The sequence below is a fragment of the Leptonotus elevatus genome, chromosome 13 (genome assembly GCF_054856555.1).
Source record: "Leptonotus elevatus isolate MCC_2025b chromosome 13, RoL_Lele_1.0, whole genome shotgun sequence".
Taxonomy (NCBI): Eukaryota; Metazoa; Chordata; class Actinopteri; order Syngnathiformes; family Syngnathidae; genus Leptonotus; species Leptonotus elevatus.
In genome coordinates this window covers 13,315,195-13,328,268 of record NC_141251.1, presented here as the reverse complement: position 1 = coordinate 13,328,268, position 13,074 = coordinate 13,315,195, and the positions used below count along the sequence as shown (strand labels likewise).

General features: G+C 42.1%; 1 protein-coding gene across 1 annotated transcript in view; it reads right to left on the bottom strand.

Moving 5' to 3' along the window:
* Positions 1–16: 16 nt before the first annotated feature.
* LOC147163899 (striatin-like) overlaps positions 17–13,074 on the bottom strand; it is a 27,437-nt gene continuing 14,379 nt past the window's right edge. The window contains exons 2-17 of the mRNA XM_086092225.1: positions 12,932–13,035; positions 10,972–11,045; positions 8,883–8,961; positions 8,216–8,386; positions 7,834–7,969; positions 7,595–7,757; positions 6,545–6,655; positions 5,062–5,205; positions 4,817–4,953; positions 3,845–4,020; positions 3,337–3,384; positions 3,134–3,255; positions 2,880–3,047; positions 2,657–2,797; positions 1,560–1,748; positions 17–1,466 (exon numbers count right to left, since the gene is read on the bottom strand). Of these exons, the coding sequence (XP_085948351.1) occupies positions 1,297–1,466; positions 1,560–1,748; positions 2,657–2,797; positions 2,880–3,047; positions 3,134–3,255; positions 3,337–3,384; positions 3,845–4,020; positions 4,817–4,953; positions 5,062–5,205; positions 6,545–6,655; positions 7,595–7,757; positions 7,834–7,969; positions 8,216–8,386; positions 8,883–8,961; positions 10,972–11,045; positions 12,932–13,035 (2,133 nt within the window). The 3' untranslated portion in view covers positions 17–1,296. The remainder of the gene's footprint in view (positions 1,467–1,559; positions 1,749–2,656; positions 2,798–2,879; positions 3,048–3,133; positions 3,256–3,336; positions 3,385–3,844; positions 4,021–4,816; positions 4,954–5,061; positions 5,206–6,544; positions 6,656–7,594; positions 7,758–7,833; positions 7,970–8,215; positions 8,387–8,882; positions 8,962–10,971; positions 11,046–12,931; positions 13,036–13,074) is intronic.

Below are 13,074 nucleotides of genomic sequence, written 5' to 3'. Positions count from 1 at the left end.
ACATCGGAGCCAAGTGAATAGTTTACAGCAGGTTTTATTTTGAACATTGCTTTGATTTACAAACCAGTGAATGAGAAAATGGCTCGTTGGACGCTGCACTGATTCAAACCCTAGGGAAGTCTCCTCACATTTTACAGTAGGATTAGAATATGCAGGACATGTCAGCTCACTCCGTGTTAGATGGCGAACGTGTTACGTCAAAGAGTCCTAAAGTACTGCACTAAGTTCCTGCTAAACACTGGACTACTGCCAATAAATGGACATGACACATCACGTCGTAATCAAGCATGTCCGGTAGGGAGGGGGAACTACAAACAGTACAAGCCATTCAATTGGAACAAGAGCAAACTGGCCAAACTCAATTAGTTATTCCTAAAATGGACACCGATAACCAACTTTGAATTATAATAGTATAACCAAAAAGGTTTACTTTAGACACAAATATTTGTAGGCTAATCTTACTTGTCAAGTGTACAATAATCTACCAAGCAGACCATATCGTGTATCTGCTCTGCGTCACACTATCATCTTTGCCTGGAAAAGCACAAAACTGATTCCCCAAATACATTTATCAAAAAGGAGCACTCAAATTCACACTGCACAGTTAATTTTAAGACTGAATATATATTTTGTTTATTATAAGCATTTGTCATTTTACAACCAATATTAAAATCAGCAACACTGTGTCAACCAAATCCGTTTCTCTGCCGGTCCCTCCCCCCCACTCCCCCAAAACAAGCTTGTTAAAAGAACATTTCCAAGGCCTTTTAAAGCAAAGGCACATTTGTCAACAAGGAAAATCAAGGCAGGCCAGCAAGCGGAGTCAGTCCGGGAAGCGAAGGGGAAGTGAACGTGGACCGACAACACAAAACCTGATCTTTGTAGGGGGTCCGTTGATGGGCAGGAGAAGGGCTGAGGGGTGCGGGCTGACGTCGGGGAGCAAAAATGCGGTTCGGAACCGTGTTTCTTTATTCCCCTCGCTTGTCCTGAGCCTCCTGGTTGCGGAGGTGAATTCTGAGTAGCTGTAGGGCGCTGTGAGCGGTCACACCCAGGCCTGCCTGGATGCTAATGAGGGGGAGCGGGGGGGGGCAGAAGGACAGTTCTCCCAGCCCGACCTTCACGTGGAGTTCCCCGGCCTGTTAGCAGCTACAGCGTCTGCCGGTCCGATAGGAAACCAGTGGGGGGTGGGATTGGACCCGTGCCTGAAGGTCTGTTCCCCTCCTGTGCCTCAATTGGTCCCTGATCAGTGGAGGCGGAGTCGGGGGAGGGGGCTACGGGGAGAGACGCCGCACTGCGTCATACGAACACCTTGGCGAGAGCGTCCGCCCCGGCGCTGGCGATGTAGCATTTTGACGGATGAAAAGCCACATCGTGAATGGACTCTTCAAATTTCTTTCGGTGAGCCGTGAACTCTTGGATGCACGTTTTGCTCTCCAGGTTCCACAGGCGGATGGAGCAGTCGTGACCTGGACAAAAGTTGTCAGAATCAAAACGACTCAATACTGTGCTGCAATCTGTAAACGTGATTATTTCTGTTAACCGCCAGTTGAGACACTTACTGCCTGACATGAGATACAGTCCGTTGGGGTCAACAGCTAAGCTGGTGACGGCATCCAGGTGGGCTACCATCGAGTGGATCAGTTTGCCAGTGTTGTTGTCGTAGAACTTGATGTGTCTGTCCTCCTGTGCTGTGATGGTGATGGGCAGCGTTGGGTGGCTGAGGATCTTGTTGATGTGAATGGGAGGACCTAGTTGTTAGCAACAATAAACTCACATTAGTGTTGAAATGCAAATGGTGGTGTTTTATACCACTCCCCCCCCCCCCCCAGATAGATAGCATTGAGAGTACTCAACCCTTCACTAATCGCTGATACCAAATACAGATACTTAACTCATTTGCTCCCAAAAAAGTATAAATCCGTTTCATTTTAAATGAGTGCTGTCAAAGTTAAAGCGTTAACTGATTCATCACAAAAAAATTGTCGCATTTATCATGAATTAACGCAGATTAATCGCACTATTAATAAATTGTAAAATTTTATATAATAGTTGTTGAACTAAACTACATGTGTTAAACTCAAGGCCCGGGGGCCAGATCCGGGCCGCCAACTCTTTTTATGTGGCCCGCGAAAGCAAACCATGTGTGTCAACTTTGATGATTGATCCTTGCTGTACCAAAATTTCAAATTGTCATGTGTAATAAATAATAATGTTGAGATTTTGCTTCTTTTATTTTAATACAGTAACTCGAAAAAAACGATTATCCTTGACTTTTGATTTCAAAACCAGTAAGCCATCAATTTGTTGTAGATTAGTTTTGCGTAAAATACAACAACATATGACGGCCCTCTGAGGGAGCCGTAACTACAACGTGGGCCGCCAAAAAATGACTCTGTTACCCCCGGAACTAAACTGTCAGTGGTCAATACAATGGTCAAATCAAATGTACATGCATGTGAAAACACAAGGTGTAAAATGTCCCATGTTCAGCATAATTTAAGCATCACTTTTGGCCCATGTTGAGATATTAACTACACTTTAATATGAAAAAGTATCAAATAGATAGAAAAAATGGTCTTTCAAGATGAGAAACTCAACATATGTATCTTCTGTGGATACAAATGATGTTCAGCTTTAACACCATTTCCAAACAGACCTTGCTCCGAATTGGACTCCAAGCTGAGGACGAGTTGACTCGTCTCCATGTTGAAGAGGCCGATCTCCCCGTTGGTGAAGGAGGTGACCAGGTGAGCCGGTTCACTGCAGACCAGGTCCACCGATGAGGGAACTCCCATCTCTGATGCAAACATAAGCACCCGCGGGTTACACAAAAGCAGGCAGTAACTGATGACTTGCAGTTACGGGAGTGGAATGATTACTTTTATTTTCGTTGAATACTGCGAGGGCGGGGGAAGTGCTGTTGGCATCCCACAGTCTCACGGTCCCATCAGCCGAGCAGGAGAGGAGGCGCTGGTGTGTACTGCTGTACACTAAGCCCCAAACGGAGTCTGTGTGTCCGCAAAGCTCCCCGCGTAGCACTGAAGAGTCTGTCGTGCACCGCAAGCTCATTAAATCCACTGAAGCTCGATTGGCGTATGTATCTATTTCATTACAAAATTCATGCCGGCGTTACCATAGGAATCGTAGGGGTCGATGTTGGGATTGGGCGTGTTCCAGCATTGGATGGTGCCGTCCACTCCTCCGCTGAAACACTGCTCCCCAGAGCTGCTCATGACCACACTCAACACAGCCCCCCTTGTGTGGTACAGTATGATCAGCTATTAAAATGTTTGTCAACACTAAAAACACATTTTTGATTGAGGGCACTGTTTGTACCTGTGGGCCCTGAACGTGTAGATTGGCTCCACGTCTAAAGATGTACTCCTAAAAAAAAAATATATTTATTGGTCACCATACACCAAATTATTTTTGTGACATTCACTTGTATGAGTCATTAAAAACTGAAATAGAAAAAAAATAAGATGTCAATATTTTGTCACATGAAACTATTGAAAGAAAATATGGTTGAAAAACATAAATTAAAAATATAAAGAAAATATTGGTGTTCTTCTGAATGCTCCTGACAAAAAACATCCAGAATGTTCCTGAGAATCGATGATCTCTTGACATTCTAAAACTGAAGATTAACAAGCGGCACTGATCCTGAAGTGTTTACTCTGAATGACTCCCAGTCGACTGTGTGTGGGCGTGTGGCAGAGCTGTGCTGCGAACTCACTTTCATGAGTGAGAACAATTCCCTGCAGATGACTGCGTCAACCCGGTGGAAACAAACCATCTTCACACATTCACGAGTGACTTTCTCCAGCATGTCATGTTCTCTTACTTTTTGGCTGGAGTCGTCTTTTGAAGATTCCACATCTTGAGCGTGTGATCCTCTGAGGCAGTGACCAGGACGGGCTCCACGGGATGGAAGGTCAGGGCTCGAATCCCGTCAAAATGGCTCCGCAGGGTAAATTTAGGATTCCAGGTTTTTCGCATGGCATCTTTATTGTTGCCAATCTGACGAAAGAGTCTCCAGTCAGGAACAGGATGTAGTGTAAAAATTCAATGAATTAAAAAAAAAAAAGGGATTTTGTTCAAGCTCGTGTAAACTTGGTAAATGGTAAATGGACTGCTTTTTATATAGCGCTTTAACTACACCATATAATGCCCAAAGTGCTTTACAATGCCTCACATACACCCATTCACACACCAATGGTCGAGTCCTGCCATGCAGGGCAGTGCCAGGTCCATTGGGAGCAAATCGGGGTTCAGTGACTTGCTCAAGGACACTTTGACATGGTCACCAGGGGTGAGGATCAAACCCACAACCTTACGGATGGGAGACGACCACTCTACTGACCCATGACATGGGATAAAGCTGGTAGGATGCAGAGTCATACGACTGTACTAGATGAGTCAATTAGTATCAAATTAACTCGCAAATCTATCAACAATCCCGAAATTGCTGCACAAACATGCCATGAGTGTCCAAGGAAAAGCACAGCAGCTATATTTCTTTAAATAGACTGCAAAAAGAAAAAGGTAGAGAATCTGGGGAAAATGTATAAAGGTATTCATTAAGCATAAGAACACCAACTTTCTGAGCATTTCCACATATGAACCATCAAAGCTATTTCTCTGCAAGCAAAAATAGAAGCTTGACATGTTTGCGAAATTTTGCTATACGATATCTCTCTGTACATTAGAGGAACACGGCCAGTGTCTTACACTCTAAACTCCAATCATCACATACTCAGAAATAGTTCTGGCCAGAATGATGGCCTTGTGGGATTTTTGGCTCCCTCCTACTCACTTCGTACGCCAGGCTGTCGGCCTCGTTGGCTACAGTGAGCCCGGCCAGCTCGCCCAAGCCCAGCTCACTCTCCATGGCCTCATCTGAGCCCATAATGAACGACTTCCCTGAGGTGGGCGGGAAGGTCAGCACCTCCACTAGAAATAAACCCAGAGCTAGAGTCATCACAATGGTGAAGACAATTACAGGCAGGCTGATACATGACTGACATGTAGAAACTAAAATACTTATTAAGACTCGCTGACCTTCATCTGTTCGGCCGCCGTCGTGCTCGTTGAAGCGGACCACATTGGGTCGGGATTGGGCGGTGGATGGAGGCTGCATGTGGGACACGTCCTCGGCATCCCTCAGATTAGCCAGCATGTCTTGGAGCTTGGACCGGTTGGGTCCTGTTTAAAGCATCCCACCAAGAATGTTAAACAAGAGACATGAGTGGAAACACAGAGTGTAAAGAAATAAAACATGAAAAGGAAGGAAATGCAGAATTGGAAGGCAATCAAAATAAGGGATGCAGAAGAGAAAGAATGGAAGTCAGCAACACAGTCCTTAATTCAAAAGGAAGGAAGGTGGTTGAGGTACTTTTATCATTAAATGTAGACTTGTGTGAATGGGAGTCAAAAACAAAATTGGTACCGTATACATTTCAATTAATGGGGATATGCTATAAAAACAAAATTGACTTTTAAATTGCTTGTATTCAGGAGAGCCTGCATAAGCATCAAGTGTTTGAATTAAATCACCAATTAAATCTTTAACTAGCTGCTAATTTCTGAAAATGTGTCTTTGAGTTTCAATTTCTGCCAGATGACTTTTTTGTAACAGTCGGGCTAATTAACAGTTACACAGTAACTAAACTATTCATTTATTGTCTGTACAGTGGCAATTTTTTCCACACTTGTGCTGCACTGCCGCAAGTAGAAGCAGCTAGCCTCGTTCAACCAACTAGCTTCTTCCTGGTCGTCATGGTAACGGAATCCACAACCGCCATTGGCCCTGCAGTATATGGGGTAGGGTGAAACTCAAAACAGGCTAATTTCAGCAAGACAAGAAATAGTTTGTGTAAAATGTGATCATACTTGATTTTGAGTCCAAAGACATGTTATCAAAACATCCTGAGAACTTAAATTGAAAAAATAAATAAATAAATGCACAATACAACACAACACGAAGTCTGAATCCAGACCTACAGCTTCAAATTGCATCTTCTTAGTCTTACTTGTCCTCTGCTACAGAGTGAAGACTGAAACTAATCGGTATTAAAACCAGAGAAGTAATAAAAGTAGCATTGAATGAAATGAGGTAGAACGTGATTGGCCTTAATTTGTTTATTCAATCACAGCTAGCAAAAAACTGCGGAGTGAAATAGACAATGAAGACCAAATTGTGAAGCGCTGCAACAGTACAAAAACATCAAAGCGGTCAAACCGCGATGATGGTAATGGCGATGCAGAAAGCAGTTCTGACACAGACTGTGGAGATGATTTGATACTCAGATGGATGTGACATTCGAGTGGAACAGGAAAACATGAAGTGAGCGAGTAAAAGGGAAGGAGACAAATTTGGAATGTGCAGCACAGTGAACAGAAACCAATCAGGATGAAATAACAGACAAGAATAGGTCAGAGCAAAGCCAAGTAAAGGGCATTCGATTGGAGCTTTTGGACTGAACTCAAGAAAGTGAGGCTCTACGAAGAGAGAAGGGCGGCAGCGATGCCTGGCAGGACTTACTCTTCACCCCCTTTTTCCCCTTGCGCTCCTTTCTGTACTGCTCCTTGAGTTTGGTTATCAAGCCCGGGTCCACGTCCCAGGCCTCAGAAATGGGACCGTGCTCGTCCTTGTCTACACAGGGGGGACAAAACCAAACCGAGAGGCTGTTGAGGAACTGCCAAGTGGTGAGCCCCAAAAGGCCTGGCAGGGTGGAGGATTTACAGAGCTGTCTCTCCAGTCTGTCTCTTCTACTCTGGAGGTTTCTTAACGTTCACAGTAGACAGCATGTGGAGGATTCTTTGCATGCTGTGATTTTTTTTTAATTTGGATATTTTGACTTTTCTATCATCAAAGACCTTTGTCACAAACTGATCATTTTATTATTGGACGCCCATAAGTTAAAGAACCAGTGTGTAGGATTTAGAAGACGCTACGTGCAGACACACTTCAAACTAAGAATTTGCGTTTTGTTGGGATTAACTCTACATTTCCATTGAACTTTTCACTGTGTGTCTTTGAAGATCAGAAATGACAAAATAAACATTGCAGACCACTAGTTGCAGACTGTTCAGTGTTTACATATATGTCCGCAACTACAGTATAAATATAAACATGCTAAATTTAGATGCCTTATAACTCGCCTATAAAGGCCACAAAGATCGGTTTTGGTTGCAAGCAAAGCTTAAATGCCAAGAAATCCAGAACACTGGCACAACCCGGGAGTCCTTATACAAAGAAATAGCTCAGAATTATATTGAGCCCATTTTGTTCTGGCTTTAATCTGAGGACAAGTGGAAGACGTAAACGTTAGACTGATTAAACACACAGGATGTCAGACACAATCTAGTCACAAACTGGCTACGGGAACACAGAGTGGATGACATCACACAATATGAGATTAACTCTATTGGTTGTGATTTATGTACACAAGACAGATGAATGAAAAGTGTTAGGGGGAAAAACTAACAAACTAAGAGAATAGTCGCATCGTTATAGTCAATACATTGAAGCAATTAGCATTCCATTAGCAGACCTTTATGTTGATTATGCTGCCAGCTTCAGTAGACTCACCCCAGTCAGTGCCATCCCCTGTCCCTCTGCACTCTGGTGAGATGTCCATCTCGTCAGGACTTGATAAGAAGTCAAAGCCCTTAAGTGCGTCTTCTGTGTCTGGGTCTTCACTAATGTCCATACTGGCTGGCGGCGTTGATGACGACGGCTTCTTCCGAATGATCTGGAGGGAACACGCAGAAAGATAAATTCTGTTAAGATATGCTTTCTTAGCAAGTGAAGAGAGGCTATTCGTTTACCGTTCTGGACTCCACATTAGTCCTCTCCTTCCCCTCACTATCCTCTTCATCGTCTTCATCACTGAACTCAGCCTCCTGATTCTCGATGAACTTGAAGGCCTCTAGTACGGCGCTTGTTTCAGAGAGCTCCGTTTTCCTGTTATGAATTAATCCATAAACACATAACTGTTTTAAGACTGACTGTTTGCAATGTGATTTACAATGAAGTTATCAGAAACCATGTTTATACCATTAATGTAGCTGAGGCTACAACTAATACTACTGAATATCTATAGCAGCTTCTCATGAGAAACAAGAGGACTTAGATGGTGGGGAGGGACAGTGGTTTAATATGAATGGATGCGGGATTGCTGGAATGGATACGGCTCTGACTTAAACTTACCCTCTAGTCCCCATGCCCTTTGTTGACGTGTCTGTCCCATTTACCAAAGGCTCCGTACTCATACGTTCAACCGTCTTCCCACTTCCATCACCGGCTAGTCCTAGTAGTGCTCGGACGCGCTGTGACTTCACATCTAAGATGGTGTCAGTGTAGCCAACCTCCTGAAGGTACCTAAAAAAGAACAATAGTGCATACATAACACTATTCATGGGAGAACAAGGATGTTGACAACAAAAAAATACTGCAAGGACATTGATGAACAAGATTCTTGCTACTGTGCCTCGTTGAGCACAAATCTGATTAACACCATCTTAGGCAAGATGACAATGCAATGTACATTTTGGTCGTATCGGTTTATATTATATTATATTATATTATATTATATATATGTGTGTGTGTGTGTGTGTGTGTCTTCTTAAAAAAAAAAAAAAACAGCAGGTAATGGCTGATCTTGCCCATGTGGGGGAGCTCCTGTCCACATTTTTGGGCCTCATTACTGCTGACAAAGACACCATCTTGTACACCATCATGCGCCAATTGTAATTTGCATCAAGTCAGCCATACACATGCACCAGGAAACATTCCGCACAGCCAGGTAATCCAAATTATGAGTCATGTTTTGTAGTCAAATAAATGATGATGAAAATATATATGAATGTGTTCTTACTGCCTGAGGAGCTGCCGGCCTTGTTTCCAGGACAGCTGATTGTTCAGCGATCCAGAAGTGTCGTTCTCATTGGTATCGTCTGGAGGAGAAGACAAGGACACAAATCAGCACAACTCAAAATATTTACTCTATAAACTCCACCGCAACATTGTTCACCGCATTCTAGCAACTACACATTTTCAGCTATCAGATCTTCAGTATGTCAACAGAATTTATCAACCAACTAATGGAACTATATAGAATTGAAATATTGATTAACTTGAGACTGTATTGTTTTAATGAATATCTACTTGTTGATATTGATGCTTGTACAAGCATATTTGACATTTGAAGACTTATAAGCACAGTATGGCCAACATTGTATTTAATTTTTTTAAGTAGGCCTTTGTTTTATGCCATAGTGCAACGATGTGCTTGTGGCAGGCTGTATCCAGAACAGCGCACATTCACTATGTCGCTCTATTAAATACAATGATAGGACTCAAAGCTCAGCGTGATATTCATCTATGCTCACACTCCACTTCTGAGTCAGCTGGGACTCTAACGTGGCCCAGACGCATGTTAATGACATTTGGATGGCTGACACAGGTGTGCCACAGTGGCTGGGGTCGCGGTGCCAAATAATGCAAGTTGCTGAAGAAGTGGGTCACATGTCAGGAAGGTGAACGATGGGCAGCTGTGTCACCATATGAGCAACACTTCCCACTCGCCTCAACCCTCGCCACCCACCTCCACCGCCTAACACCTCTTCCTTCATCTCCCGCCTGCATTCAACACTTCAAGGGCTTGGGAGCTTTGAACAGTCCTCATGAAAATAGATGAGGAAATAGGAGATGGAACTATCAAAATATGACTTTATGATGGCAAAGGACTTGAACATGAGAGAGCAATCAAAAGATCCACCCATACGACATTACTTTTTGTGTTTAAACTGGAGAAAACAAAGCTTTAAGTGCTATTGCCGTTTAATTAGCACGCCGAAGTTAAAGAGTGATTTGGAATTTAAGCTTTCAGCTACTTTGCGGAAATAAGTCTAATTGAAATGCCGGCGAAATCAAGGTTAGCTAATCTGCCTCACAGTATTGCGGTTCTGGAATAACATCTCAGTTCTGCACCCGCCTTCTTGTGCGGAGTCTGCATGCTCTCCCTGAATTTGTCTGGGTTTTCTTCCCTCCCACATTCCTTCGTTGCTTCCTCCTACATTCCCAAAACATGCATGTTAGGTTTATTCAAGACTTTAAATTCTTCATAGGTGAGAATGTGAGTGGGACTGGTTGTTTGTCTTTATGTCACCTGCGATTGGATGGTAACCATTGCAGGGTGTAGACCACTTTTTGAAGTTGCTTTTGATTGTTACTTCTAAATCTGAATAGCAAAACAACATTTAAATAGAATTTCTTTGCAATTTATTTTACACTGCTAAGGGAGTGCTTTAAAAACAGATACCAGAATATAGGTGGTGGAGGTGTCAGAAATAGAAACTGCACATTGATTTATAAAGTTTCCCGGCGTATCTATGAAAGCTGCTCCTTGCTGTGCAGTGCGCACACATTTCGACAAGGCACGGCGCTGTTTACCGTAAGCGCTGCTAATATTGGAATAAGAAAAAAAAAATGCCATGAGGTATAATAAAAATATAATTTGTGTATAGATGACTGTTTTCATAAAAATATATGTTAAGTAACAGAAAATATCGGGATACGTATTTCGTTGAAGGCCATGTATCGTGATACGTATTGTATCATGATACGCATTGTATCGTGAGGTTGTTGGCAATATCCAGCCCTAGAAGTGAAAAGCATTATTATATAGCTTTAAATGTGTGTTGAAAAGAGCAGGTCATAAATTCAAAATACTCCTTTGCAAAATAGTAGTTAATAAATAGTATTTACACCAAGCATTGTATTAACGATGGCATGCATAATGCACCATTTCATTAGTCACGAAAGAACACAGAAGGAAACTATGGAGACAAACAAGATCTGACATGAATGAAGCCTTGACGTGCAAACGGTGATGTCATGAAAGGTATGCGAACACAACAATAACAGTTATTCAGAAGAGCAGGTGGACGTGACTGCGAACTTACCGGAATCGTAGCTTGGAGGTTTTATGTCACCTTGACTTAACTCTGTCCCGTATTTTAACTTATGGTACTTTGCTCTGAAAGTAAAACAAATAGAGGAGGTGTACAGATAAACAAACATGGTTGATTAGACAAATTTGCATAAAAACTCAATGAAAAGTGACAAACCTTAACTCTGCATTTTCATTTTTCAGACTATCAAATAAATATAATTTAGTCATAATTTCAAATTCTGTAGTATGTACAAAAAAAGACAATGCTACTTGTTATCACATTGCTGTCACTCTTAATTCATTCAATTTGCTAGTATTGCAGTATGATACATTTAGAAAGTGATAAAAAAAACCCAACTCTGATTATCACCACTAGATGCAAATGTATCAGCAGATGAGACTCGGTACAAAGAGTTCTCTAAGATCTTTCAATTCACACATGCTCCAAGCTCGTGACTTCAGCCCGCATCCAGAGGATGCTCCCCTCATGAAAATCTCACACTACTTTTGAGATGTTCTTGGTGATGTGAATGGTTGCTTAGCAACCAGCGGGAAGTGGTAGTAATTCTGGGTTACAAGCGTTGTTCCTGAGGCAGTCGTGTGCTCTCTCGCAAGGGAAACGTAGATAAATACGCATGAAAAAGAGCTAGAGGACAATCTCACGCTTGAAAGATTGCCCAATGAAGTTCCTCACACTGGAGCGTAAGGGAAGGGAAGGTATAACTGACACCTGATCTTGCTGAGGAAATCAGCGCCGCTCTCGTCCTTTGCTGTATTCAAACTGTTCACACTTAAGAAGATGGTAGAATCCACAGAGACTGATCAAAACTTGACAGCTCAAGACATACTTAAGACATTCAGGAGACAGACGGGTAGGAGAGGATCGGACGGTCTTGAGGTAGTCTGGACCACTTGTGACTACATTATTTAACTCATTCACTGCCATTGACGACTATTGACGTCAAAAATTCATGTGACGTCAAACATTCATGTGAAGTATTTCTATTTCTATTAGTTTAACATTTTTTTCATTTCATTTCATTTTTTATGAAAACCTAGAATTTTTTATTGTACATTTATAACAGATATACAATTATCATGCGATTAATTACGATTAAATGCCCTTTTATTTTTAATATTTGTTTTTTTAATTAGGCCCGTCAGGCGATTACAATTTTTCATTGAATGAGTTCAAATCAAAATTGTGGCCTGGGCAACACTAAGGGGACTGCCTAATGTCTTCTAACTAGGCCTTTTGTTGCACGCCCCCAGGAAGGTGACAATATTTTGCACCTCCCCAACTCTCTGCCGCGACTAATAATCATTTGTCTAAAAAATTGCTGTAAATACGCCTCTGCAGATGAGCTAATGCTCCTTGCACACACTAAGAATTTGAGCGCTACTGCCACCTATTGTAGTGGATGTGCAATTACACATTCTAGTATGGCAAAAAAAAGTTCCCTGGGAACACAGTTTTTTACAAGTGAGATGGTGATGAGCTGGTGCATGAAAGAATGAAAACAATGAAAATCTTTCCAACAAGAGAAAGCTATGGCGAATGGCGTTGACCTCATTTTGGCTGGAGAAAGAATTCTCCATTCTTGTCCTCATTTTTAGCGTTTTAAGACATGCCAACGTGGCTTTTTTTTTTTTTGCCAACATGTTCCCTAAGACATCAGACAACCAGACCCAGGAGACTCTCACACCACTGCTGTTTCTGCTGACATTGTATTTGTATATGTGCAATGTGAATGGCTTGTGACTGTATGCTCTCTTAAAATGCGAGCATTCTTGTCACAAATACATCTTACTGATTAAAACACTCGAATGCATGACACCTCCGGAGATGTTGACTGATGATTTCTACCACATCTTTCTCACATTTCTCTGAGCAGAAAGGTATTTTCGGAGCAAAGAAAAGATGCAAACGTTAGTGGGAGGCCTGAAATCGCAGTAGTGATGGCACTCACCTCTCTTGCTTCAGTGCATATTCCAACATTTTGATCCTCCTCACAAGATCTTTCTTGAGATTTTCCTGGCCTTTCCTCTCTCCTTGTAGGAAAGCGATTTGTGCCTGGAAACACAAAAATAAATGAAATTATAAAGAAGTATA